The sequence below is a fragment of the Melospiza melodia genome, chromosome 13 (assembly GCF_035770615.1).
Source record: "Melospiza melodia melodia isolate bMelMel2 chromosome 13, bMelMel2.pri, whole genome shotgun sequence".
Lineage (NCBI taxonomy): Eukaryota > Metazoa > Chordata > Aves > Passeriformes > Passerellidae > Melospiza > Melospiza melodia.
In genome coordinates, this window is record NC_086206.1 from 4,113,121 (window position 1) to 4,140,682 (window position 27,562).

Sequence of the window (27,562 nt, forward strand, 5' to 3'; positions counted from 1 at the left end):
AGTGACCACATTCACACCTCCCTCTGGAGGGGACACCTGCTGATAACAGCTATTGAATGTCACTGCACGGCTGATAAGAGCTATAACATCCCACAGGGAGATGTGAGCCCAGAGGGAGGAGCCAAGCATTGCTACCCAGATATAATCCAGAGGTTTTTGAAAGACCAGCATGGCTTTCTCTACGAGACTCCCCAGAGGAACAGCAGCTGTCTCTTCCACTGGATCTTCAGAGGAACAATACATCCTTCTCTACAGATCCCCCTTGCTCCAACAGAACCACCCCTGACACTGCAGGAGGGCTGCAGCCACATTTCCAATGGGACTGCCACCAACACCGTGACCCACAGGGTGTCAGGTTGGGTTCTGACTCTGTCAGTGTTGTTCTAGTGTACTGCATTGTTTATTTTATCCTTTTATTTTTCTTCTTTTCCCTATTAAAGAACTGTTATTTCCTGCTCCCATATTTTTGCCTGAAAGCCCCTTAATTTAAAATTTATAGCAATTCAGAGGGGTGGGGAGGGTTTACATTCTCCATTTCAGGGGAGGTTCCTGCCTTCCTTAGCAGACTCCTGTCTTTCCAAACCAAAGACACAGGGCTTGCTGGAGTCACCTGCTCAGCCCACGGGCCATCTGGAGATGAGCACACCTGCAGTGGGACAGGAGATGCTGTGTGCTGCTGCCTGCTCAGAGCCACTGACAGAGTCAGGGGCTGCACCACATCCTGATGTTCAGCAGGGTGGTTCCACTGAGGGCACACATTCCATGTATTTCCTACAATGTGCCTTTCTCTTTGGATTTTGGGGTTTTTGCAGCTACACAGATATGCAAGCTTTAATGAGCTTGGTAAAAAAAACCCTGAATAATATAATTGAATAGTTATTATTATAATATTATAATATTATCACCCAAATATTATCATGGAATATTAAAGGATTGAGAATGCCATGCAGGGACAGTCCAGGCTTCACAAATGTAGGGAATGGCTTCTAAATCCTTTATATTTATGTATGCTTCCTACTGACTTTGTTAAATCCAGGGAAATAGCTAAAATGTCCATTCCTTAAATATAAGCTGTAAGTAATGTCTGATGATTGCAGGCTGTATCATTCATTTATATATAAATATGTATATATAGTCATTATAAGAACCTTATTTTTAGTTACATTAACATCTCTCAATACTTCCTAGCTATAAATTATAAAATTTATATCTACCACATGTGGCTCCAGAGAAGCAAGTGGCAATAATATTAAAAAATCAGTTTTGATTGAAGAAAAACAGCTGTACATTGCGCTGAATTCAAGCTTTGAAAAGTTGATAAAGGCAAGGTTCAGTCAGACTAAACCATAGGTTTAGTCGCTTTCTGGAAAGTGACCTCACATGTTTGCATTAAATGTAATAATATAACTAAGTTTAAGTAAATATTCTATTACAATAATGTGACAAAAAGATTGGGCCTTGTAAGGTGATGGTTGGACTTGGTGAATTTAGAGGTCTTTCCCAACCTCAATGATTCTATGAAAAATATAAATATATAGGGTAACTAGCATTAAACCAACTGGAAGCATATTTTCCTGCTTTTATATGCTTTGCAAAGCAGGTATACACTGTGATACGTTCTGTCTCAGATACCATTTTCATTCTTTGATGCTTTTTCTATATTAGATTATTAACATTGTGTGATCTGGGAGGCATACAGGAATATTCTGCACCCTTTCAGAATGAAAAGCCAATGCACATCGTTCCAAAGGTCTGCGTGCCATTTTCACACACAAAGTTCACTCAATAAAAATGATTTTAATTAAAATGCCATTTTCCTGGCTTGCTGTGTGCTGTTACTCAGAGAACTCTGAGCTGCCCAGCTGGGGCTGCTGCTGCCCTTTGGGAGCTTCCTGGAACAGCCCCCAGAGCTCCTGAGAAAAGTCATCCAGAAATGGGCTCTCTGAGCATGGGAAGCAGCTTAGCCCCAGTCTGTTATAGGAGCCTCCTCAAGCCAGGTATCATAAGATTTTGGAGGTCTATTTCACACCCAAGATAGCTCAGCTACTTTTGGAGGCATAAAAATCAGCAGGATGGCTTCTGTTGCAGTGCTGGAAACAAAAAGGTTTAATAAAAGGCAAAATAACAAACAGAGAAAAGCTGAGCTAGGCGCAGGAGGTCCTTGCTCCTGGTAAAACCCCTCACAAAAGACATTAGTTTCTTTGTTCTCTTCTTTTTCTAGTAAATTGCCTAGGTGGGATTTTAGGGCTCCTGAACAATTAGATATCCTTAAGTTTGAGGTGAAGTCCCCCAGGCCAATGAAGTGGCTTTTTCACCTGATCAAACAGAGAAACTTCTGAGCTTCTTTCCTTTTTGAGGAGACAAATGATAGTTTTGTCACTCCATCAGCAAGGATGTTTTGTCACTCCTATACCAGTCCATGGATGCCAGCCTTTCCCAGGTGTGCACCCTGCTCAGACCCAGTCCATGGATGCCAGCCTTTGATTTTAACCAATTACCAACTTTGTGTAGATTTACAAGCCACAAAAGTTTGAGTAGAATGATTGTGAATTTATCACAGGGTAAATAAGTAGAATTTTGAGGTTGTTAGAATGGGGGTTCAGGAGGCAAGATGAAGGAATCTGGGCATGTCCTGTCTTCCTCCTTCTTGTTCTTGCCCTCCATCTTCTGCTGGGATGGTGACACTTCTGGATTGGTTTAGAGTAGAGACAGACTGTCTAACATAGGTGATAGATATTGGAAAATTATTGTAAATAAAGTACATGTGGTTTTATTATAAAAAATGAACATCACCCCAAGGGCAGAGACTGTGACACAACCTGACCTGCTGGACAGATCTCAGCTAGTCAGAGAAAGAATGGAATAGATAAGGAAAAATAAACAACCTTGAAAAGCAGAACTGACACATCCTGACTTTTTCTTCAGTTTTGGGGCTGGGAAAAAAGAGACTTTCCAATACCTCAGGGTCATCTCAACACCAGAGACCTCATCAGGCAGTGAGAAAGGTCTCAGAGAAAAGGAAAACAATTCTTGTCTCATTTGCTTCTCCTGTGCTCAATGTGTTTGGAGATTGTTTACCCACAGGTGATTGTTCCATTGCATTCTGCTGTCAGTTGTTTTCACTCTTTGGTCAATCAGGGCCAAGCTGTGTCAGGACTCTGGAGAGAGTCACGAGTTTTCATTATTGTCTTTTTAGCATTCTGTAAGCATCCTTTCTGTATTCTTTAATATAATATTGTATAAAAAAGTAATAAATTATCCTTCTGATAAGATGGAGCTCATAATTCCTCACTTTTTTGGTGGCCCTGCATTTACAAAGGAGCATTTACAGTGGGCACAGTGCAGCTCATTCCTGCAGACACATGGCTAGAGGCTCTGAATTTACAACCAGCCTGACCAAAGTTGGATTACTAAATCCATAATCCTTCATCTGAATAAGTGCTCTCATTTAAAACAGTGCAGAGTTCGGTGGAGATTGTTCAGGAGGGCAAGTGCTCCAGAAAAAAGTGTAATTATACGTAAAACTGCTGTGTTTGAATATAGAAAAGCATCATATTGAATTTTTTTCTTTTGTGAGTTTTGTTGGGGAAAAAAAAGGAACAAAACTTCGGAGGGACAAAATCTAGTGTTTGGTTGAAAGCCAGTGACCTTAGAAACAAAATGCTTTTGTTTAAAAAATTCCTTAACCCATTCTGTTGACCAGTTTGGATAATAAAATGATTTATTAAAAGGTTCAAGAATAAGTTTAGAGAACAAAAATGGATACTTTAGTGTGTGCCTTAGGATCCTGGGTAGCATAGCAGACAATTAACACTTCTGAAATAGTTACCCTCCACTCTTCTGCTAATCACAGCAGAAATATGAGCCACAGTGGTTTAAGCCTCCATTTTTATACAAAATAATTAAAATGTACATCTTCACAGAGAACTGTTTCATAGCTAAAATATTAATTTAACAAATGTAATCCCTATGAATGAGGCTTATCATTGAAACAGCAATAGGACTTTTGGGGTGTTGCTAAGCAGAATTGTAATTACAGGGATTGGCTACACACTGCTCTTGTGAGGAGAGCAATGGCTCATGAAAATGCATCAACCATTCATGCCCTGCATACTCCCCTAGTCCCTGTAGGGTACCAGCTCCTTCCTCCAAAGATTCATCTCAATTTCCACAGAAGGAGAAAAGATTGTAAAATCAATACGATCATTAAGGTTGCAGCTAATCTATTTTAGAGAAACCCTTGTAAGCAATGTGCATTATTAACACCATGAGATGGGTCTGTGCTCACGGGCTGTGCTGCCAGTCAGCTTCCCAGACACCAGAGCACCACAGAACCCTCTGGTCTGACAGTGTCTGACAAGTGTTTACATGTTAACATTCATTAGCAGATTCGGTCAAGCAATTCACGCTTGATTAATTGATTATCCCATGGTGACAGTTCATTTTTTGAAATGCCTGCCAACCTGGGAAGGAGCAGGACAGCCAGACCAATGACAAAAGACATTGATGGACAAACACTGGGCTTGCTGAACAGCTGCTGCAGTGGCAGACCAGCATCTTCAGAGTTTAATCAATGCCTCAAAGACATGGCAATGCTATAAAGACTGTTTATTTCATTTCTGTGCATTTATGAATTGTTAATGCAATCAATACATATTAGCTTCATTTGTTGTTTGGTTAAAATTAATATGAATTTTCCAAGTTGAGTTGCCTTAATACCAGGTTTTATACAGTGAAATTTATGAGTCCTTGCAGTTTTATGAGGTTTTATTGATGCCTAGAAAGCCAAGCATAATTTCTGACTTTGTTTATTCCAGCATTACAGAATTAGTAAGAGTAGACATTGCTGGGCTCATTGAATAAATTAATTTCCTTGGCAATGTGGGCATTTTGAATTTTCTTGAATTAAGTCAGAAAAAGTGGATGTGTCAGCACAAGCCAGTAAATAGCAACTGCACTGCAAGAGGATTTCAAGCTGGAGCAGTGCAAGGGAGAAACTCTAAACCAGAATAAATTACCCACAGAGAGTATGTGTGTTGGAACAGATCATCCCCTGCTTAAATGTTACTGGAGTCCATTGAATCACCTAATAGACAAATTTGGCCCAATATTAATCTGCAGCAGATGTTTGACTAATGAATGATTTGAAAGAGCTTGAGTGTATTGTGATATAATGACCTGATATTGCAGTGTGTGCTGCTTTCAGAGCTTGCTTTTGTCTTACTAATGCAGTGGAAAAAAAAAATGCAGAAGTCATAGTGTGAGTTTTCAGAACAGTCACTTGGTTTTGGAGTATAAAGAAAGAAGAATCCCAAATCATTAAATTATTGTAACTCACAATAAAGTCAGAACCAGACTGCTGTGTGACCTGGCCATGGGCAGGTGTGGTTTGGAGCTTTATTGGGACAAGCATTCAGAGAGCTGCTCTTGTCACATCACCCACCTCTACTCCTCTCCCTCCTCAGCCTCCTCCTTCCTGGCACATTACACACACAGGGGGACAGGGCAGGACTGTGCTGAGGCACCACCGTTGGTTCTTTGGTGCTCTGGATCCCTCATCTCTGGGAAGCTGCCCAGGGAAGCCCTGCCTAAAGATCTGAATTTGTTTTCTAAAAGGCAGGAGGAGTTATCACTGAATTCAGCTGCAATTTACACGATCACTGCTGTTGTCTTGAACTGATCTTGAAGCTCCTGATGATTTCAGGATCAGGCTGTAGGAACGTGTTTTCTCCATGCATCTCACTTTTGCATCACTGTGTCACACATTTCTGGGTGAACCCCTCAATTTTTGGTCTTTGTCTCTCATGAAGTTCTAACCATGCAACCACAAGGATGTGACCAGGATGCCACAAACAAATTCAGATGAAGAACAAGGACAGCCATCACACCCTGTGTCTTCTGAATGAAACCATTGTCCGGGGGTCACATAAAGAGAATTTTATGAAGAGAAGTTAAAAGACTGTGCTTCTTTGCCAACATAAAAGGAGTTCTGTAAGAAATATGAGTGCTCCTGGGTTAGGGCATAACCTGTGTGTTAGTAAAGAGAGCACTGAGGAACCTTTACCTGGCAGCAGTTTATTCCAGAACAGACCACCTTGCCTTTTCCTCTAAACCATCACACACTGCTGGGTGCTAGACAGGACATTTTAATGGATAGAAGGGCTGCTGATCTGAGCCACCATGGCAATTCCTCTGTTCCTAATAACACAGGCTGCTGTCATTTCAGTGACAATTAGCAGGCAAATCCTATTACAGGAATAAGATCACCTAATCCTCAACTCTGCTACGTGCTATTCACTGTGATAGTGTTTTAATTAGAAGACTTGTGCAGGCTACAATGCTTTGTGCAAAAAATCCAGAGAATTCAGAAATTGTGTTAGATGACTTCACTCAAAAATGACAAATTAGATGTCTGCTATTTCCAAATTATCACCAAAGGGGTATTGGGGACAGCCAAAGGTGATACAGATTCATCAGAAGGCATAAAAGACACTTTATTATTAGAAATCTACAGTAGTTAAAGAAACAATGATGGACCTAAGACCTGATTGGTTTTTAGGAATCTTCTCTCACCTATTGGTGAGCTATGAATGGTACACTCTGGAGAATCATATCTATAAACAATGGTTACAGAAAGAGAGATAATAATTGTTTGAATTCTTTCCTCTAAGGTTCCCACAGCTTCTAAAATCCTGGCAGAACTATGTCTCTCTCTGTTCAGAGGATATGTAATCACTACACAAATGATTACTCCACCCCTCTTAATTGGCATAACTACTTTTCTGTGCTGCTCAGAGTGGGGACAGTAGGAGCCCCAGCAAGGTCTGAGGTGTCACTAGCAATTTTCCTCCTTGCTGCATTTTTAACTTGTTTGCAAAGGCAGAAAGCAAGAAAAAGACACTTGGAGAGAGCCCACCAGGTAACTTCTCTGCTGGTTGTTTGTGTCCTTTAAAATTTGTTCACCAGGTGCAGCAGAGAGAATCCTCACAGGAGTGGATGCAGGAGCAGCTGGCTGCACACTGAGCCCTGAAGAGCAAACTCTGCTCCAGGAACCTTCCCCTGCAGTGCAGGAATGTGGAATGGGGCAGTCCCTCAGCCCTGAGGAGATCCAGGCTTTATTTACCACCAGGCACTGGCTCAGGGCTTCTTGTTCCCTCTGGATTTTCTTTCTCACAGGAGGAGAGTTAACTCCACTAAATAGGAAATCTAGCCAAAATAAGGTGAGCTTAGAGGCAGCTGTGCTTTCTGTTTACTTGAAAAACAGAACAGCTCCCATGAAGGGGGGGGGTATCAGAAGAATCTCTTCCACTCTTGCACAAGCTGTCTTTGGATGTGCAGCTGCATGATGAACCTTGTGTTTTGCCCCCTGCACTCTCAGAGATCTTCTCCAGGGGGCTTTCTACTCTTCATTATCTCAGGTTTGGCAAAGTATTTAGCACCAGTAGAAATTTGCTAACACAGAGTTACTAGTAAGTGATGGATTGAGATATTTTCTCCTTTAATAAAACACCATCCAGCAGTCTGCATACAGACCTTGGGCTGTGAGCAGAACTCAGCCCCAAAAGCTGGGCCATCATTTTAAGTCAGTGTAATGTTACTAAGGACTCTCCACATCAATGCATTTAAAAATCTGTTCATCATAATTTCAGTTTCACAGAGCCACAGTAAGTGCTGTGGCTTTCTGTTCCCATGATATTCATGCTATTCCTGCCTTTTATTGTACTTAATGTTTCCCTGGATTAAGTTAACTGTGAATTGGAGGCTGAGACTGCTGAAGGTGTGCTGTCTTGGACTGATGCTCTCTCCAGTTAGCACAATTAAATATCAGTTACAGCAATGAAACAAAGCAATGAACAATCCTTAAAAAGAATATTGTTATAATTTCTCACAAAAATCTATTTATTATTTTTAGCAAGCTACATGACTCGTTTCCCTTATTCTTCCCCAAAACTCAGACTCACTCAGTAGCTCTTTCAATTCCAAGTGTCAGCATTATGATTCTTTGTCATGCTTTGTATTTTGTTATCCTGAGACTCTAAATCTGTTCCTTTTCTCTTCCATGTTATCTTGAACATCTTTATAACAAAAGTGCTGCAAAAGCTACTGGAGAAAGATCAGTCTGTCTGACAACATCATTCTTTGCAGTGTGGTGGATTTTGAAAAGAGGCCACCAGCTCTGCAAGATGAAGTAGCATTCTCTTTTACAAAGGAGGATAAGCATCAGAGGCATCTGGGGAAAACCTCTGATTCAAAGCGCTGCACTGTGAATATGAATTCTAACCAGCAATAAGAAAAAGGCAGAGTATCATGTTCAGTAAGCTGAGTTCAACTCCGTTGAAGCAGGGGCTGCAGGAGCTGATAAATTCTTGGGACACTCTGGAAGGTGAGTTGAGATCTCCAACAGTCTTTGAATCAGGTTTTCCAAAGCTATTTTAAAAGTACATTTTAAAGGACTTCCACCTGCTTTAGGGGCCATAATCATTGAGCAAATTAGCTATTTATGTGTATGAGAGGCCAATCCAAGGGAGATCCATGTGCCCAGTGCACCAGAGGTGTGACAGCAGAGGGGTCACAGGAACCTGCTGAGGCTGAGCCCTGGTGCTTTAGGGCCTCCCCTCTCTAACATTCCTACAGAAATGCCTGCAGGATTTCTGGTGCTGTCCCCTTCCAGTCTCACTCATTTCCACAGGGGCTGGCAGTGCTGTCTGGGCAGAGGGACAGGGACTGAATGGAAGCACAGCTTGAAGGGTGAGGTGTATCAGCTGTAGCAGAGGCCACATGCATCACTTCTGCATCACTTTTTGGGGAAAATTAATTTTAAACCAGACTGACCATTCTGAAGCTTTGGTTATTTCCCCAGATGTATCTTTCTGCTATTTCAGATATAGAAAGAAATGTCAAGGGATCTGAAATATGTTTGCAGGAGGGTTAAAATGTAGGTGCTGTGAGCAGCTGCAGTGTATTTAAGGTGATCTGTACACAGCACTGCTGCAGCCATGGATGAGCAGCACAGGGAACCACAGCCAGGGGAAGAGAGCTCTGCACCCTCCAAGACTCATCCTCAGAAGTGCTCTGAGCAGTGACAAAGCAAATGTGGCAAATGAAGAAATCTGGGGTTGGGATTTTCCCTGTAAACTTGAGTGGGGCTGCAAAAAGGGCCATTAAGCACAGGCACATTTACTGCTGACCATCCTGCACTTGCCCAGTGAGGAAATGCAACTTTCCAGCTGGGTGGTTATTTGTATCTGGTGTGGAGCACTCCTAATATGCTTTGCCTCAATCTCCTTTTGGAGAGATTATCTCTGGTTTATAGCTCAAGGCAAATGCATAGCTTTAGGTGCATTTCTGGTTACTTTACCCTTTAAACTGGAGCTTCAATATCCATTAGGTTTGTGAGCTCCTAAAATTATGGTGTGGACATACAGACCTCTTTCTATGGAGGTTTGCTAGGTGTAAGCTTACTTTTTTCCCTTTTTTTTGGATCCTTAAGCTACCACAAAAACAACCCATGGACTCAAAAATATAGCATAGAATGGTTCCTACATATTTTGCTTACCCTGACCTGGCCACCCCTCCTTGGAGGCTCCAAGCCATGGGGGTCTGGCTTCAGCTCCTCCTCCTGGTTAAAAACAGTGAAATTATCAATGAAACAACCTATGCATTGTTCCATTCTGTGTCTAAAATCCTGCCTGTCGACCTGCACCTGGGCTCCCATTCCCATTTTCCAGGCGTCCCCAGCTAAGACACAGCTGTGGAGAAGATGGACACACAGTCCAAATGCAACTGTGCACTCAAGGAGTTTAGTTTTGGGAAATTCCTGACAAAGAACAGTTAGGCTTGCTAAATAAAAGAAATAGAGACACATTCATGCAACTAGGCTATAAAAACAATCATTACATGCAACAAGTCTAATAAACGCTTTGCTTTGGGAGCAAAGCCACAGGCAGAAAGCAGAATTGCCTTTTGCAAGGTGAGCCTCTAAGACCATGCACCTTCTTCATGGAGAAGAATTTAGACTCCTAGAATTTAGATTCCTAGATTCCCTTCATGGCAAATACTTTGCTTCCATCAAGACCAGAGCTCTGTACTTGCTTCTGCTTCCTCTAAACAACTACAATAAGAGGGTTTGCCTTGCTAATTGCAGCTGCTGTTGTAGCAAATAGGGTTTCTCTTGGAATATGAATAATTAGCCCTGCATTTGAATGTTTTAACAGCATTGTTGGTTGGTTGCTAAAAGGACAGAGACACAGAAACATTTAATTAATGAATACTGAAATATTCAGAATTTTTGAAATGCTGCCTCAGCAGTTCTTTGTGAAACATCTTTCATTTTAATCACATGATTATCAGTTAGTGCTGGTGTGGAAGCTGTGGTGAAACTGGCTGAATGATGTAAAAGTGCCAAAATATCCACACACCTTTCAGTAGGAGCCAGCATTTGACTTGCACGCCCGAATTTGAGGAATTTGTAATCTAATTAAGATTAAATTGCAACAAAAATGAGCAAAGAACAAGGGACACAAGGATGCCTTCCCTGGTTCAGGTAGGGCAGGCTGCAAGCAGCAGGTGTGGATAGGGAGAGAAGGAGGGCAGGGAGCTCAGAGAGATGGGGCAGCTCAGTCCTGCTCACAGAGGATGCTTTAAAGCCTGAGTTTCTTTCCCTACACAAAAATATAAATAACTTAACAATACAGCAAGGCTGGTGCTGCAGAAATCTCTTCCCAGAGGCCCCAGTAAAGGGGCAGGGGGTGCTGAGCTGGCAGCTGTGTGAGCTGGGAGTGCTCTGCTGATCTGCTCAGGATCGTTTGGGGCAAAAAGGAAACCCTCCACCCTTGGAAGGGACTCTGGTGATGGCACATCCAATACTGGTGTGAAGGGTAAATCAAGTACAATCCAGCCTTTGAAGCTGAAGGGGAAAACCAGGAAAATTCCCTTGTCTGTACTGTAGCTTTGTGATTTCTAATCTGCGAAAGAAATTGTAGGACTGAATTCCCTTTAGGAACAGTGTCCTTGGCTTATTAATTCACTTCATGTATTGTCCAACTTGGGGGGAAGGGCTGCGTTTGTGTGTGGGTGATATTATTGTAGGAAATGTCTTACTTAATTATTATCTACTGAAACATCACCTAGGAGATACTCTTTCTCTGACATGCAGCTTGATACTTCATGCAGAAAGAGGTAACTCTTCCACAGTTCATTAAATTATGTTGTGGTGAACTTATCTCCACCGGGTCGCAATTAAGAATTGAAGCCACTGCCTTTAGAGGAAAAGGCAGAGAATAATCAGAATATACTGAATATATAATTTGATCTCTGGAAAAAAGCAGGAGGAAAAATATGGTGTGCAAACGTGTAGACATTAAGAATGTATTATATTCCAAGGATTTGTATATGGAACTATCATATAATTATATCATTACTGTTCCTTGGAAATATTTAGGGCTTTAAAAATTCCAGGTGCTCTTTCTAAGTTTGTTATCTGTTGTAAGGTAACTTTAGTAAATGTACATTTTCATACTTCCTTTGTCTCCATTGTAGCACTTCAGTCACACAGATTCTGGACCCATTGCCTATTAACATGCATTATAAAACTGCAATAAATTTTATATTTCATTCTCATCTAATTAAAATTTTTATTTTAATAATATTTTTTCTTTTAGAAAATATTAAAGCATTTAGCAGAACTAGTCTCTCTATATGTTTTCCAACAAAAGCCCCACAAAGCTCCTTTCATTAGATAATTTCAATGTGAAGAAGTTGTGTCAGCTGATGTTTCTCAGACCTCCTTGCCCACCATTTTTCTGCTGCACACATTTTTTTTCCTGTTCCTCTTTCACTCTAGGAGAGATATAGGAGAGATCATATGCCTTTTGTTCTTAACTCTGTTGTTATAATGGTTTGGTAAGGTCTGTTCATTTTGTGTTTCTCCTACAAAATACAAATCATGAAGCTTTCTGCAGGTATGGGTGGCATACACCACTGGAGCAGGCAGGGATGTGGTTTGCATGCACTGAACACCCACATCACCAGTGCAGAGGTGTCAATAACACCTGACTTGGTACACTCTTGAGCAACTTAATTCCCTTCGCCAGCAGGAGAATGAGCAGCTCATAAATGCAGAATAATGGGAATTTTAATTATGTAGTGATTTAAGGAAGCGTCCTGTTTACAAGGAAATAGCATCTCTTGAGCTGAATGAAGGGGAGGGGCAGGTTTCAATTTAACACTCACAGAAAAGCAGAGTTTGCAATCAGTATTGGCTGCTCACAGTATCCAGGTGACCTCTGTGGCTGAGGTGCTGATGTTCACCTTGAGCATGTGAATGGTATCCCAGATCTGTTTAAGTTCTCCACACAGTCTTTAGTGTAGCCATGATATTGTCTGAAAAATCCTTTCCTTAGGATTTTTCCTCCTGAGAAGCTGAGAGGCCTCAGGAACAAAATGTAAACATTGATTATCTGCTGCTGTGGAATGCAACAGGTGCATCTGGGATTGGTCTCATGTGGTTGTTTCTAATTAATGGCCAATCACAGCCAAGCTGTCCAGACTGTCTCAGTCAGTCACAAACCTTTGTTACCATTCCTTCTTTTTCTATTCTTAGCCAGCCTTCTGATGAAATCCTTTCTTCTATTCTTTTAGTATAGGTTTAATATAATATATATCATAAAATAATAAATCAGCCTTCTGAAATAGAGTCAGATCCTCATCTCTTCCCTCATCCTCAGACCCCTGTAAACACTGTCACACTTTAGGATGAGTTTTAAACAATTACAGTGAACTACACTGAAGTCTCAATGAGTAGAGGATTGCTTTGCTATGGCATAAAATTCCTGGTGCCTGCCTGCAGGTGGGTATATTTACTTTTGTGACCATTTGAACACACACCTTATCACTTGTTTACAGTGGAACAGTGAGCAGAGTTTGTTTTCCTGGATGAGATAAGCATCATCATGTTTTCCTGAGCAGCTGCACACACAATTAGGAGGGCCCAATTAAAGCTGCATTGCATTCACACAGAGCAGCAGTGATTGCTGCCTGTAATCTCTCCCGTGGTCTGATTTAGGGGTATTAAGTTGTGCAAGACTTCATTAACAAATGAAGACAAGTCAAACAAGTCAAGAAAATAAATGCAACAAGCTGGAAATTGCTATGTAGGACCTTGGCCCTTGTGCTCTACCGACAGCTTGAGAAAAGGAGACATTACTCATCAAGTGACCAGTTTCCTCTGTTTAGGTTTGTGCTTTCTGTCCTCCTGGCCACAACAAGATTTGTGTGTGTTCTCTGCTTCCATACCAGCCACTCTGCCTGCACTGGGTGCAGGCCAACCAAAGACTCCTGGAAATTCAAGCCTGAAGTAATTCTAAAGCCAATATCCCTTTGTTTGTCCCAAGCATCATCTGCACCACCATTACAGGAAGCTCAGCGCTGCCAAATGGAAGAAGAAGGGTAAATGAATTATAATACAGAAGGAACAGGGCAGTGGAGCACCCTTGAAGGATGGGGAATTTCATTCTCACCCTGCTTTTTTCCCCTCCTGAGGCTGTCCAGTCCCAGTTGCTCCATCAAGGGACCTGATGTCCCTGCCTTGCCCCAGGCCCTGTGCACACACATCCTTGGGTTTTGCTTTCCTCATTTAGGGACACCCAAAGTCTGTACACACAGATTTCTTGGCTAATGTGCCACAAGGAGCAAAACATCACACATACAGTCCCTGTCAAGAGTGATGTGAGAAAATGTGTGCTTTCCAACCAAGCACAGGAGCAGAAGACCCAAAAGACCCAATTTCTGTAGATATGGATGGTGATTGTAAAGAAAAGAGGGAAAGAGCATCTCTCAATTGCCCTGATGTGCAGAAGTGGCAGCAATGGAAGGGCCTGGCAGGAGCATTTTGACCCTTAATCACCACATAGATCTTCTGCAGTGGCTGAGAACAAAAAGTGACAAGGATGGGACTTAATTTCACAAGATGCAGAATGCTCTGACCCTTGGGCAGCAGAGCCCTTGAGGCACTGAAGCAGAATTAGGAGCTGAGGCTCTCAGTTGATGGGGAAGTGCTTTATTGCACTCTTGCTGTGAGATATCTCACACAAGAGGGCCTATACAGAATAAAATTAAAATCAATTAACCACCTTGTGTATCTCAAGTGGTGACAGATCTCAATCCAGTCATTTATTTTCAAAAACGGATAGATTATTGGTTTGGAGAAAATGGTAAAGATGTCCCCAAGAAGTTTGGTTTACTTTGGTTTTGGTTACTTTGGTTTTTTGCTCTCCTGACTGGTGCTAAAGCAGTAAACTGGCAGTTTTGATGCTGATTCACATAGAAAACCATAATAGGGAAGAAAGCCACCTTTAATTTCAAGCTCCACTAGAATCATGAAAGGAAAATTAATGTTTACTAAATGAAAAAGGATGATATTGCTGGAGAGAGGAAGTTTTGGTTAAGCTTTTAAGGGAATATTAATAACTTTCAGAAATGGAAACACATATTATAAAACATGTTTAAAATGGCATAAACTGCAGAAAATCCAAGAAGTATTTTAAACTGACTTAAGCTCCTCAATATGTTACTACATTTTAAAAATCATGCAAATTGAATGATAGCTGACATATGGGAGGAGGCTTTCTAGTGCAGACACTTTTTCTATAGAAAATTAAATAGAGCCTTATATTTAGAATAAATGTTTTGTGGTGAAACTAAAGTCTGCTGATCAACTTTCGCACATTTTTGTAACACTTCTGAAAATGTCCAGGGGAATCTTAGAAGCATCCAGGCTCATTCCCTGGGAATATACTCTCAGGAATCTGCCATTCTGAGAGTCCTCTGACAGGGTGCAGCTGAGTTTTGCCCACGATGTGCTGCCAAGCACCATAAATGAATGCAGCTCAGAGATGGCAGGTTGTTGCTTTTTTTTTTTTTTTGCCAGACAGAACAACAAAGTGTCAACCTCTGACAGTTTTTAAAACTGAGATTTAAAGGAAATATCAAACCTTTTATTATTTTTCTTTAACCAGTCAGAGAAGAAATGCTCCCAGAAAGAGGGAGGGTGGGGAAATTTGTGGGAGTGAAAGGCGCCCTGTGGGAGTGAGTCAGCACTACATCACTCTGGCTTTATGCTGATAAATACTTTTGGGATTAGTGGCATGGTTTTTATGGCATCAAATAAAAGGGCAGGGGATCTGGTTCAGCCATCTGCTGTGTGTGTGCACCACTGACTGCAGTGGGGTTGTGACTGCTGCTGGAATTGCACTGGATTTGGTGATAACATCATATTTAATAGGGTTGGGTGTTTTGTTGCGGTATCTAGAAGTCCTTAGGTACCTTGAATCCTCTGCAGAGAATTCCCTCTATAAGAGGAAATGGAAACACAGAGTGGGTTGCCTGATATAACACAATTGCCTGATATAACACAATCCAGCACAATCTATGAGCAGCAGGGCAAGACAGGAACAAACCACAGCAGCTTTGGATCCCAGTTCCACAGCCTGAACACCTCAGTGCTGTGGCTCCTGTGAAAAACTTGCTGATGGTTAACAAGAATTACTGGTCAAATAAATGCTGGGCTGCCATTTATTTAAAGTATTTAAAGTTAAAGTATTTATCAGAACTAGTCTCTCTGTTTGTTTTCCAACAAAAACCCCACAAAGCTCCTCTCATTAGATAATATATAATATAATATAATATAATATAATATAATATAATATAATATAATATAATATAATATAATATAATATAATATAATATAATATAATATAATATAATATAATATAATATAATATAATATAATATAATATAATATAATATAATATAATATAATATAACAGCTATAGCATAAGAGCTGTAATTGCTTTACTAGGGTTTAGGCTCAAGAATGTTAACAGAAACTAAAAAGGGAAGGGAAGGGAAGGGAAGGGAAGGGAAGGGAAGGGAAGGGAAGGGAAGGGAAGGGAAGGGAAGGGAAGGGAAGGGAAGGGAAGGGAAGGGAAGGGAAGGGAAGGAAAGGAAAGGAAAGGAAAGGAAAGGAAAGGAAAGGAAAGGAAAGGAAAGGAAAGGAAAGGAAAGGAAAGGAAAGGAAAGGAAAGGGGAAAAAAGTGGTGCCTTCTCAATACCATGTAATAAATAAATGCTGCATTTTTTATAAGACTGCCAAGAATATGGCATAGTCATGAAAGCAGGGAGAAGGTTGTAGGAGGCAAGCTCTCTCTAGTACACTGGTGATAAAACATCTTATTTGTTATTGCTTTCTATACTAAACTACATTTCTTCTGAGCAGATTTGCACTGGCAGGGTGGTGTGGGGTTTCCTCTGAAACCATCTGGCCAGGGTTTGATCCCTCATAGCAGCAGGCTCATCAAGTCATTGCTAGCACTTCTTTGCAACGTGAAGAACAACCAGGTTCACACTCACAGTCAAACCACAAATGTTTCAAGCAGCAGAAAAGGGAATATCATACTCATAAGACCCTACTAAGTTCATTGGCAGACAAGGAAACAGATATTTCTCTTTTTGTTCCCATAACTGCAGACCATTGTGAACCAGTCTGCAGGGAAGTTCTTTTTTGGGGAAGTTCAGTTTAAGAAGACTCAGAGTATGTGACTGCAGAAGGTTCAACCTCTCCTCAGTTGGCAGAACTGCCCTCACACACATAACAGATGATTCTTCTGCCTCAAAAAAACGCCAGCAAGCCACCTCACCTCTGCTACAGCCACCAGATTCTTTGCTCATTGTTTCTGCTGATACTGGCAGGTGAGAAGGAGATTAAATGGCTTCTAGCTTCTAAAAGCAGGAAGTTGCAAATGGCAGGAAAATTACTTCCCAAATTATACAATGCTAGTTTGTTTTCAACTATTTTCATAGAAATTTTCCATTCTGGCAAACAAATGATGAATGGGACAGCATTATGGAGATGTACATTATGGAGATGTGCATAGGAATGCAGTGTGTGAGCAACAAGGTGTGTGTGCTCTGAAAAAGTAACTTTCAGTCCAGCGGGAGCACTGGTGTTTATTCTAAGGCTGCTGCAATATTTGCTGTGGCACCCTTGTGGTGTCCCTGTGCCAGCCCTTCCCTACATCTCTCCCTCCTCCCTCTCCTCCCCATCACATCCTCAGTAAAGCAGAAGGTAAAGAGGATGACAGAATAATGTTAGAAAGTGGTCAATGAAGTAGGATGGCAATCACTAGAAAATCTCAGTCAGATGAGTTTCAGGTTTGCTTATATTCATATTTGACTTTCAAATTCTGATACAGTCAGAGTGCAAAGCCATTCTGTGTTTTTACCCTTTAGGAGCTTTTACAATATAGATCATCTGAGATGTATTTTCCACCTTTTTTCAGCTCCCAGATGAGCATGTGACCATATATTCATCTTAAAAGTTCAAACTGAAAACTCTTACAGCTTTGTGAATTCAGTAACCATATGGCAAAAATGCAGTAATATTTTTTCCCCCACAGACTTATATAGAAGATTACTAATACTTTCTCTATTTTTTATATGGCAAAATCTCCTATTAGAAAAGTCTGCGCCATTTTAAAATGACAGACTGCAGTCCATAGAGCACAGAGTGTCAAGTGCAGTGTCCAGCCATGGGCAGTGTGGTATAGACATTTACTGTGTCCCATGTGGGAGCAGAGATCCTTCCTGGTGCTCAGGACCTCACCCATCACCACAGCCCTGTCTCCAGCCCATGCACTGCCTGCTCTGTGGCTCTGTGGTGATTGCAATCCACCAGAGATCTCTCAGGATATGCTGTGCCCTTCCATGTCACTGCCATATTTTCTGAAAAATCCTCTTTGCCCAGGATTCTTCTCTTGGGAAGCTGAGAAGCCTCAGAGAGAAATGTAAACAATAATTATCTGATTTGCTTCTCCCTGTTTTGCTGTTTTGGCATATGGCCATTGTTTACCGTCAGGTGAATGTTTAATTGGTTTCATGTGAATTGTTTTTACTTATTGACCAATCACCATCAGCTGTATCAGATTCTGAGGAGTCAGGCATGGGTTTTTATTATTCATTCTTGTCAAGCCTTCTGTCTGTATCCTTCTCTTTCTTTAGTATAGTTTTAGTATAGCATTCTATAATATAATATTGTATCATATAATGTCATATAATATCATATGTCATGTAATATCATATCATATATCATATAATATCCTATAATATCAGCCTTCAGAGAACATGGAGTCTGATTCTCATCTCTTCCCCATCCTGGGGTCCCTCAAACACCACATTTCAACTCTCAGTGTTGTTGTTGGTCCAGGTTGCTCTCTCTTGTCCTGCCCAGCTCTCTGTGCTGAAGAAACCTCCTGCTACCACAGCCTGGACAGGACCCTTCTCTTTTGAGCTTCCATTGCCTTTTTCCCAACCTGGAAATGAAACTCGAGATCATTTTAGTAAGGATGTATTATAAAAGAGGATCTTTATTGGAAGGCCTTCAGGAGCAATTGTGGAAAGATGTCCACAAAAGCTCACCCCCACAGGGATCAGTACATATTCAGAGGTTTTAGGAAATTTGCATAATTGATAAAAAGCACCAATTAGGAGGACAAGTGGTGATTCAATTTCCCCCAGGTCAAGCCCCTTCTCTGTAGTCCCCTTGGTCCATGAAATGGATCTTTAAGAGTTGTCCTCAGCCTTGGTTCCAAGGAAGAACCCAGACAGGAGAGGAGCCTTGTACCCCCCAGGTCTCGGAGGTCTGGAATTTGTTTTGTCTTCCTGCCTAGGGAAAGGCTATGGAAAATTATGGGAAAATTAGCTACTAATACAATAGGCTACAGAGCTACAAATATATGTGCAAAAATACATATATTATGTATTATTATTATTATTATTTATATTATTATGTATTATATTATATATGTTACATATATACATACATATATATAATAATAATATATATACAGAGAACATATAAAAGAAATAAAAGGCAAAACCCAAACCAGCATCAGTTCCAGGATCAACACAGTGGTGGAGTGGCTAAATATTTTGTTAAAGTTTTTTTCATGTTTAATATCTTGTCACAGACAGGAGATTTATGCATTAGCATTAGGATGGGGATATATGTGTTAATTTTTTCTTGTGCAAATGTGGTTGACTTTAGAACAAATCCTTTAGTATGTCTGTTTAAGAATAATGGCATGATTATTGCAGAAGGCAAGTTTTACATCATGAAATCCTAGAGCTGTGGAATGGTTTGGGGTGGAAGGGAACCTTGAAGATCTTCCAGTTCCAGCTCCACTGCCCTGGGCTGGGGACACCTTTCACTAGCTCAGGCTGTTCAAAACCATTCCGGCCTTGAATACTTCCAGGCATGAAGCACCCATAGATTCTCTGAGGATGTGCCAGCGTCTCACAGGGAAGATTTTCCTCCTTGCATAAGATCCAAGTCATATCTTTCAGTTTGAAGCCATTCCTTCTTGTCTTTTTGTCCCAGGCCCTTGTCCCAAGTCTCTTTCCAGCTCTCTTGGAGCTGCTTTAGGCACTGGAAGGCGCTCTGAGTTCTTCCTGGAGCCTTCTCTTCTCCAGGTGAGCACCCCACCTCTCCCAGCCTGGCTCCAGAGGGGCTCCAGCCCTTGGAGCACCTCTGTGATCTCTTCTGGACTCTCTCCAGCAGCTCCATGTCCCTCCTGTGCTGGGGACCCAGAGCTCTGCAGGTGAGGTCTCACCTGGGTGGGGCAGAGGGGCAGAATCACCTTCCTTCACATTATGCCAACACTGTTGTCCAGCCCAGCACAGGGCTGGCTGTCTGGGTTGCCAGTGCAGGTCAGGTTGAGCTTCTCAGCCACCAAGACCCCCAAATCCTTCTCCTGCTGTCAGTGCACTCTCTGCCCAGCCTGTGTTTGTGCACCAATGCATGTGCAGGGAGCATATACAATTATACATGGAGAATTATTGCAACAACATTGTGTTCCTCTATGGGGTATGACCATCACTCACATCACTCCTCAGTTTTTACCTTCAGTTCCCCCAGTGAGAGCACTCTTCATACACACCAAGAAAACAGCTGTCCTAAGTGAAGTCATTGTGTCTTTAATGACCACAGGAATATCTGCTGTATTTAACACATTGCTTTGGGAAATCTGTTCTGCCCACCCCAAATGGTTTTCTGTCTTAAATCTATCTGCTCAGAGTGATGTGTGTTATATAAATAAACTACACAGGCAGCACGTTTGTCAATCAGCAGAAAAGGCCCTACACCCTCTATCCTGGGCACATGTACTTGGTAAGCATTGGTTTCCAACAGATAAATGTAATCAAGGTTTATACGCTCACAGAAGCCAACAGGATGGGATTTTTTCACTTGGAAGATCAGAAGAAAATTGTAACTAATGTTGTGGAAAATTACTTTGATATTGCTTTCTCAGTACAGCATCACAATTAGGTAGCAATGTGAAGCACAGGGAAAGAATAAATGAATAGTAACAAATCAACACAAACAGCTACTGTCAGGAGTACTTTGCTCAGTGAAAGTAATGTAAGCATTACTTAAAGTTTTATGACTGTGGATTTTATACTGGTTTAAGTATTACATCAAGGTCTCACTGTCATGCTTGCTAGGACTTAAACAATCAAGAACAATTTCTGAAACAGACAGATAAAACTGAAGTAGCAAAGTATTTTTATTAATCTTGTTTCATAAATTGTTGTATCCTAAATTAGAGATGACTGAACATACTAACAATGAAAAATGTCCTTTTGGACAATGCAAAGGTTCCTTTGCTGCTTTTTGGTGGAAAATGAGTGTTAGCAACTTCTCTCCAGCCCTGCTGATTCCAGCATCTGGCAAATGTGTTTCACTGCACAGGAAATACAAAAGCAAAGGCTAATCCAGTAAAGCTTTTCCATGCAGAATCTGTTGTCCTAAGTAGCTTAATGATTCGTGCATTTGTTCAATTCTCTCGAGAGAGCAATCAGACAAGCAAATTATAGCAATATCCCATCTCCATTAGAACCAGGCCCCTTTATGGAGGAGCACTCTGAGCACAGCCAGGGAAGGATCCTCCTCAGCACGCCAAAAATGTCATCTGAGATTGACAGATTTTCACAGGAGACTGTCCAGGAAGGAAATATGCCAGCCTGTATTTTGAAATGGAATTAATGGATATTTTTACCTGTGTTCTTTAAGTCACCCAATATGTTTCAGTGATAACTGGTATCATTCTTAGTCCACTGGGAGTTGAAAGCACTTAACACACATGAAAATCAGCCAAACAGAAATAAAAGTAATTGTATTGAGCACCATTTACTCAAGGGTGCAGTCTGGCTCCCATTAACATAAATAGTAATTGAATGTGAGAATTGAGGAATTGATTACACACCTTTGGCAGTAACAGCATGGTTGGCATGTTTGTGTTTTAGGTATCCACAGCAATTACACATTACACAGTGAGTTTCCCTGCCAGGGGCAGGAGCTCTGTTCAAACTTGCTTTTGTTTAAATATGCTTGGGTGTCCCCTTCTCCAGTTGCACTGCTCTCAAAAATCACTTCCCAGAGCACTACAATCAGCAGTCAGCATTCAAGAGGTTTTTGGCAGAGCACAGGTCAAGATGAGGGACAGACAACAAAAAAAAAAAAAAAAAAAGAAAATTGCACTTGTTTTGAGACCACACTAGGAAATCTTCTCTTTCAGGAGTAAAGAATTAACTTTTCAAAGTAAAGTTCCACATTCTTAGATGCGTGAGAGTACTGCCTGCATTTGCTGTCCCTACATCTTTCCCCCTTGCCTAAACTACTGGCCAGATTCAGTCAAATATGGCCAGTACCTCTGCTTTTAATCTATAAACTCTTTTGCATCTAAGCATACAAAAATAAATTGCAAAAGCACTGAAGGAACTAGTTAATTCCCTGCTTTGCACTACACTGCAGATTCATTACTTCTATAGTTTCAGCTGAGTGGCTGCTTTCAAAATTGGTGTGTGTGCAGTTGGACTAAATAAACAACATATTAAAGTACAGACTGTTTAGTGACATGGAAACAAGCACTTAACAAACCTAGACACAGAAATTAGCAATTAATGTAATTATTTAAGAGTTCCCTGTGTTCCAGTTCAGCTTATTTAAAAATGTTAGCAATGATTTTAAATAGACACAGTTGTGCTTGCTGTACAGTGAAGATGTCAAATGAATAAACGTTTTATGAGGCATTTGTTTAGTCAGGGGACAATTTCAGAGCAAACACAGGGGCCAAACCCCAGAACACAGTGGCATTATCCTGGATGAGAGTAACTGCACTGGCATTTGTCTAGGCTCTAAAGCAGCCTCCACTACAGCCACAGTCAAAGAGAAAAGGACTGTAAGTAAATCAAGAGATCTTGGGTGCTTTCCTACTTTTGTGCCTCCCTTTAAAAGGAAACTGCTATTTCAGCCCACAATTTTCCAGTTCTCCCATCTCTGTGGCCTTTGTGGCTCTCCACAATTTCAAGTTAGCAGTGCAGGAAGATGACATGTATATGAATAATAGTTATGAAAGGTTTAATTGAAGTTAAGCAAATTAAGTGAATGCATCCTAAAGTATTTCAAGTTTCTGATGTGACTCATTCATACAGCTCTTATTTTGCATCTCATGACACTGAACACTACATGCAAGTGAAGGCAAATTCAGATTCAGAGGTGTGCATTTCCAGGAACAGAACTTTTGATGAAATCTCTCATTTTCACATTTACAGTGATATAGTTGGTAGCAAAAGTTGGTTTTAATTTTAGCAGAAACTTAACTCCACCCAGCTGGACCCTATGCACTTTGGCAAAGGTCCCTGTATAATCAATTAATTGTTTCTTGGAACTGTTTTTTTCAGCAAATTTTTTTTAAAGAAATTGATAATTACTTTCAAGGTAGCCTTCATTAAGCATGACACACTTTTTTTGAGGAATCCTCTGTGAAATATGTAAAACACATTGAGAATATAAGTACAAAATATTGAGCATGAAAGAGAAGCTGATTCAAATAGAAACAGGAATGCTAACCTGGTGTCTGCTGATGAACTATTTCTTCTGGATCCTGCAGGTGAATGAAGACCACGAGCCCAACTGCTCCAAACAGCAAGATGAAGGAGAACATACATGTCAGCCTCATAATTACTGTTCTCAGATCAATCCAGTTTTATAACCCAGGAAAAGAACTGCATGTGATCTCCAGGGCACTCTGCAATCATAGTCCTCGTCCTCTCATCTGGAATTCTGGTGCAATATGCCTACAAGAAGTAAAAAACCAAGTCAAACCAAACTTAGCATAGTGTGCATTTATTTTCCCAATGCAGATCAGTAGATTTAAGTTCTCATTTAGGCCAAATATCTGATTTCTCTAGTATTTCTTTTGTACAGTTAATTGCAATTACCCAGTCTATTTCTGTCCCATCAGTTGCCTTTAATTTTTTTCCTTTTTTTTTTTTTTAATGTAGTAAATATTATGTAGTATAGGGTTAAAAATTCCACTGGCAGTGGAACTGGTTTCCAAAATGTAACCAGATTTCTCAGTAGTACATTATTGGACACAAGGGCTCAGCTGGAGGTCAGCAATAGGCTGCAGGGGTAGCAATCACTTTGCTTTCCCAATATTTTTACTGCAAATGTGACCTGCTCTAAAGGAAAGTTTCTGAAGCTGGATTTTAGATACAAAAGGACTGTATAACATCAGTTTGCAGGAAGGATGGGTTGTGGAGAGGTGATGATTCAAAGCAGTTACGTCAGGAAAAGTCTTTAAAGATTTGTTCTTAATGTGCCTGGAATATTTGGTGTTGGGGCAACTTGTATGCTTTTCATGGTTTCCTTGGGAAGCTTTTAATTTTCTGTGGTGTACTGGCATTCTAAATTTCTAAAATGCATCAATGAAGAACATGAGGTGTGAAAGATGAAGTCATTCTGTGACTCTGACTGATAAGGTTATTAACATTATTTAGTGGCAACTATATTTATTCAGTGTGTAAAGCAGCCAGAGCTCCAGGCCAGGAACACTGGGGATGCTTGGATCTTAAATGGATGCAGAGCCCTGCATTCTCTCTCTGCATAAGCAAATTCAGCTTCATTCTCTGTTCAAATTATGGCAGACAGTAGTTGTGTATTCTTTTTTTCACCTTAAACTTTTCTCACACCTTTACAAGTAAAACTAAAAGAAAACATTGCTAAGTTTTTCAGCACTAGCAAAGGCAGGTTGTTACAAGTCCTTGTGCAGGTCCACTTGTGCCTTTTGTGAATCTAGTATGGATGGACATTTGCATTTACTACATATATTTATCTTTAAATGCCAAATGCTCTAAAGCACCAGGGGAGTCAGATTGGCTTTCAAAGTAACTGTGCTCCACTTCCAACCACTGTTATGAGCTCACAGGGAACACAACCCACCCTGTCTCTGGGTCCCTGCAGGGTTTGTTTGGCTGCACAGGCAGGGGTTTGGATGAATGGACACTTCCAACCAAATCCGATGGTGGCAAAGCCAGAACAACTCCAAACTCACACCATCACTTGGTAAATCCAGTCAGAGCTTTCTAAGAATTGCATTTGGTTTTCTGACATACAGGATTTCCTTTCTGGCACCTATTTATGCTCTCTGCATGCCCATGGGGAGGAGGAAGCTCCAACAGGCACAAGGCAGGTGCCCTGCCCGAGGGTTTTCAGGAGGGCCACATGATGAGATGATGATGATGATGATGATAATGATGATGATGATAATGATGATGATGATGACGATGATGATGATGAGAGGTGGAGGGGCTCCAGTCTGGCAGCCCTGAGTGCTGCCCCTCCCTGTGGGAATGCCCCCAGCTGGAGGGACACAGAGCTGGTGAGAAATGCAGAATCATCACCTGAGAGGGAGCAGCTGAAAAACATCCATTCCCAAATAGCAAGGGTTTATATTTGCTTAGTGGTGAATTCTAAAATCTCTTTTTAATGAATTACACCCTTGAGCAAGTGTGGGTTTCTACAACAATTATTATTATTACCTTAAAATGTGAAACCATTTTCCCTGGATTTCATTTGTTGAAATGTTTTTGTTTGAAGTAGAGGCAGCATCAAGAAAGGAGATCCCTAGCCAGGTTTTAATTAGTGCAAGAAATGCTACAATAGCAGTTTTTAACAGTTAGAGTGTTCACATTATTCCACATCCTGTAGAATAACTGTGACCAGGAATACAAAACCTTTTAGGTTTGACATTACAGCCTCTCCAGGACACCTCAAGATACAACAGTAGCAAAGCTAGGTGAAAGCATATATTTGAAAGAATAAAAGGCCACGTTTATTCTTTAATTTTAGTTTAGTTTAAACACTCTAGTTTTGCATAATTAAAGAAAAAAACTGCTGCTTGTTGCAAGTAGCAAGCGCAGGAGTCTGAGAAAGAAAGAGATCCTCTTTCCTCTCAACAAAATGATACCTCTCAACAACACACAAACATCAGAGATCTCTAAATTATGGGTCTAATCTTTCCCTCTCCCCATTCTCCTGTAATTATTTTTCCAATCAGTTGACTTTAATTAGCATGTCCTCAGTGAGCAGAGCTGGTGAATGGCAGTGCTGGTTTAGGGATGCTGAGCAGGTGCTTCCCAAGCCCTCCCAGGCTGCTCCTTGAGCTACAGGAGCAGAGGAACTCTGGAAGCAGTTAGCACTGACTGATAAATGTGAACAAAGTATCCTCATTAAGGAAACATTTCAAAATACCCTTTACACTCCAATCACATCATTTTAAAGATGGATGAGGGAAAAAGCCTACAAAAAACCCAAGTGCAGCTTGACCTCACAGTTTCATCAGGCAGTACCTCCTCAGGCATGTGATGGATGCTTCATGGGGGAGCTCTGGATTGACCCACTCAAGAGTCCCAGCATCTGGGGGATAGAATTTGGATCAATCCATACCCTTCAGCTTGCACTTTGCAGTCACATTTTTCAACTGTGCTCCTCACAATGGACAAAAACATATTTTTATAATTCTTGGCATTACCCAGAGTGCAAGCAGATAAGGTTGCAAGCAGCTTCCAATCTGAACTCCATTTCGAGCTGCCCTGAACCTATTAAACAGATGGAAAATGATTCATTAGAATGTGTAATAATGAATTGAAACATCTAACTTCTAATTTATTCTTCCTTATTACATTCCTATGATGGATAAATCTCCTAGGTACGAATATCTATTTTCCTAAGCTTTCCCATTACCAGGGTATGTGACTGCCCTGCACTTGAAAGCAGCACAAGTACAAGTGTGCACAGATAGTAATTAGCTCTCAGCACTTTCCAGTTCAAAGACATTTATCAATCACCACAGTACTCCTATGAATTGTGAGCTGAGGAAGCATTAGCATCAGATAGGAGAATGGGTGTTGGATCATTAATGCAAGACTGGTAAGGAAAAAGATGTACAGTTTTAGGTAAAAAAAATCTAAATATGTTTCTGGAATATGCTTAAATATTATAGCAAAATTTCCAGGCAGCAAATCTTTTCTTTACAAACACAGAAGCAGAACTAATTTCTCCCTGCTCCCAAGCAGTATGGAAAGACCCTGCAAAGATTTATTTAAATCTTCTGACAAAAGTGGCTCCTAAAATAGTGCTATGTAGGTCTGCTTTTGGCAATCTCTGCCTGGAGGCCCAATGAGCAAACATTTTCCCTGTGAGCAGTTTGCTGTTACAGCACTGCATCAGTCCAGGAAAGAAAACCCCTCTGCTGTTTGGTCCCTGTTCTGAGGTGGGTCAGGCTGCACTCAGGGTGGTGTCTGATATCTCAGGGCTGTTTGTTCATCCATGAATGCTGCAAATATGATATTCTCTGCCTTGTCTGCTGTAACAGGGCAGTGTGAAGAACAGCACTGATGAGATACAATCTAAGGGCATGGTGTAATCCTTGGGTAGAAACTCAGGCCTTTGGTCCATCTAGAACTGGATCTTTCCCTAACCACACTGATGCATCAAAGGAAAGTAAAATAAAACCCTGCAGAGCAAAGTGGCAGGATAAGCTGTCCCTTTTCCCCCAGGAAAAGCCTTGTTATCTTCAGCTGAGGTCAGTATGAGTGTAGGAAATCTAAGACTTAGAAAAACATGGGATCAGGGTGTGATGGTGTTCACAGGGGTTCTTGGATGAGGGAAGAGATGAGGATCTGACTCCATGTTTCAGAAGGCTGATTTATTATTTTATCATATATATTACATTAAAACTATACTAAAAGAATAGAAGAAAAGGTTTCATCAGAAGGCTGGCTAAGAATAGAAAAGCAAAGAATGATAACAAAAGTTTGTGGCTCAGCTCTCTGTACAAGCCAGCTGGGCTGTGATTGATCATTAATTACAAACATCCAACATGGGGCAATCCCAGATGCACCTGTTGCATTCCACAGCAGCAGATAATCATTGTTTACATTTTGTTCCTGAGGCCTCTCAGCTTCTCAGGAGGAAAAATCATAAGGAAAGGATTTTCCATAAAAGATGTCTGCGACATCAGGGTATGCAGCTCTCACAGCACTGCCAGCAGCTGCTTACCAAGAGCTTGGCCATTTGCAGAGATCAGGAGGGACGGAGGGACAGAGGCTCCAAGGCTCCTACAGCCCCTCCTTGCACTCTCTGGCTGCTCATGCAGCCACCCTG

General features: G+C 41.0%; 1 protein-coding gene across 2 annotated transcripts in view; it reads right to left on the minus strand.

Moving 5' to 3' along the window:
• The window catches only part of CHST8 (carbohydrate sulfotransferase 8), a 206,407-nt gene that overhangs the window by 140,308 nt on the left and 38,537 nt on the right, over positions 1-27,562 (minus strand). For both annotated transcript variants that reach the window (XM_063167644.1, XM_063167643.1), the window contains exon 2: positions 22,964-23,190. In XM_063167644.1, the coding sequence (XP_063023714.1) occupies positions 22,964-23,072 (109 nt within the window). In that variant the 5' untranslated portion in view covers positions 23,073-23,190. The remainder of the gene's footprint in view (positions 1-22,963; positions 23,191-27,562) is intronic.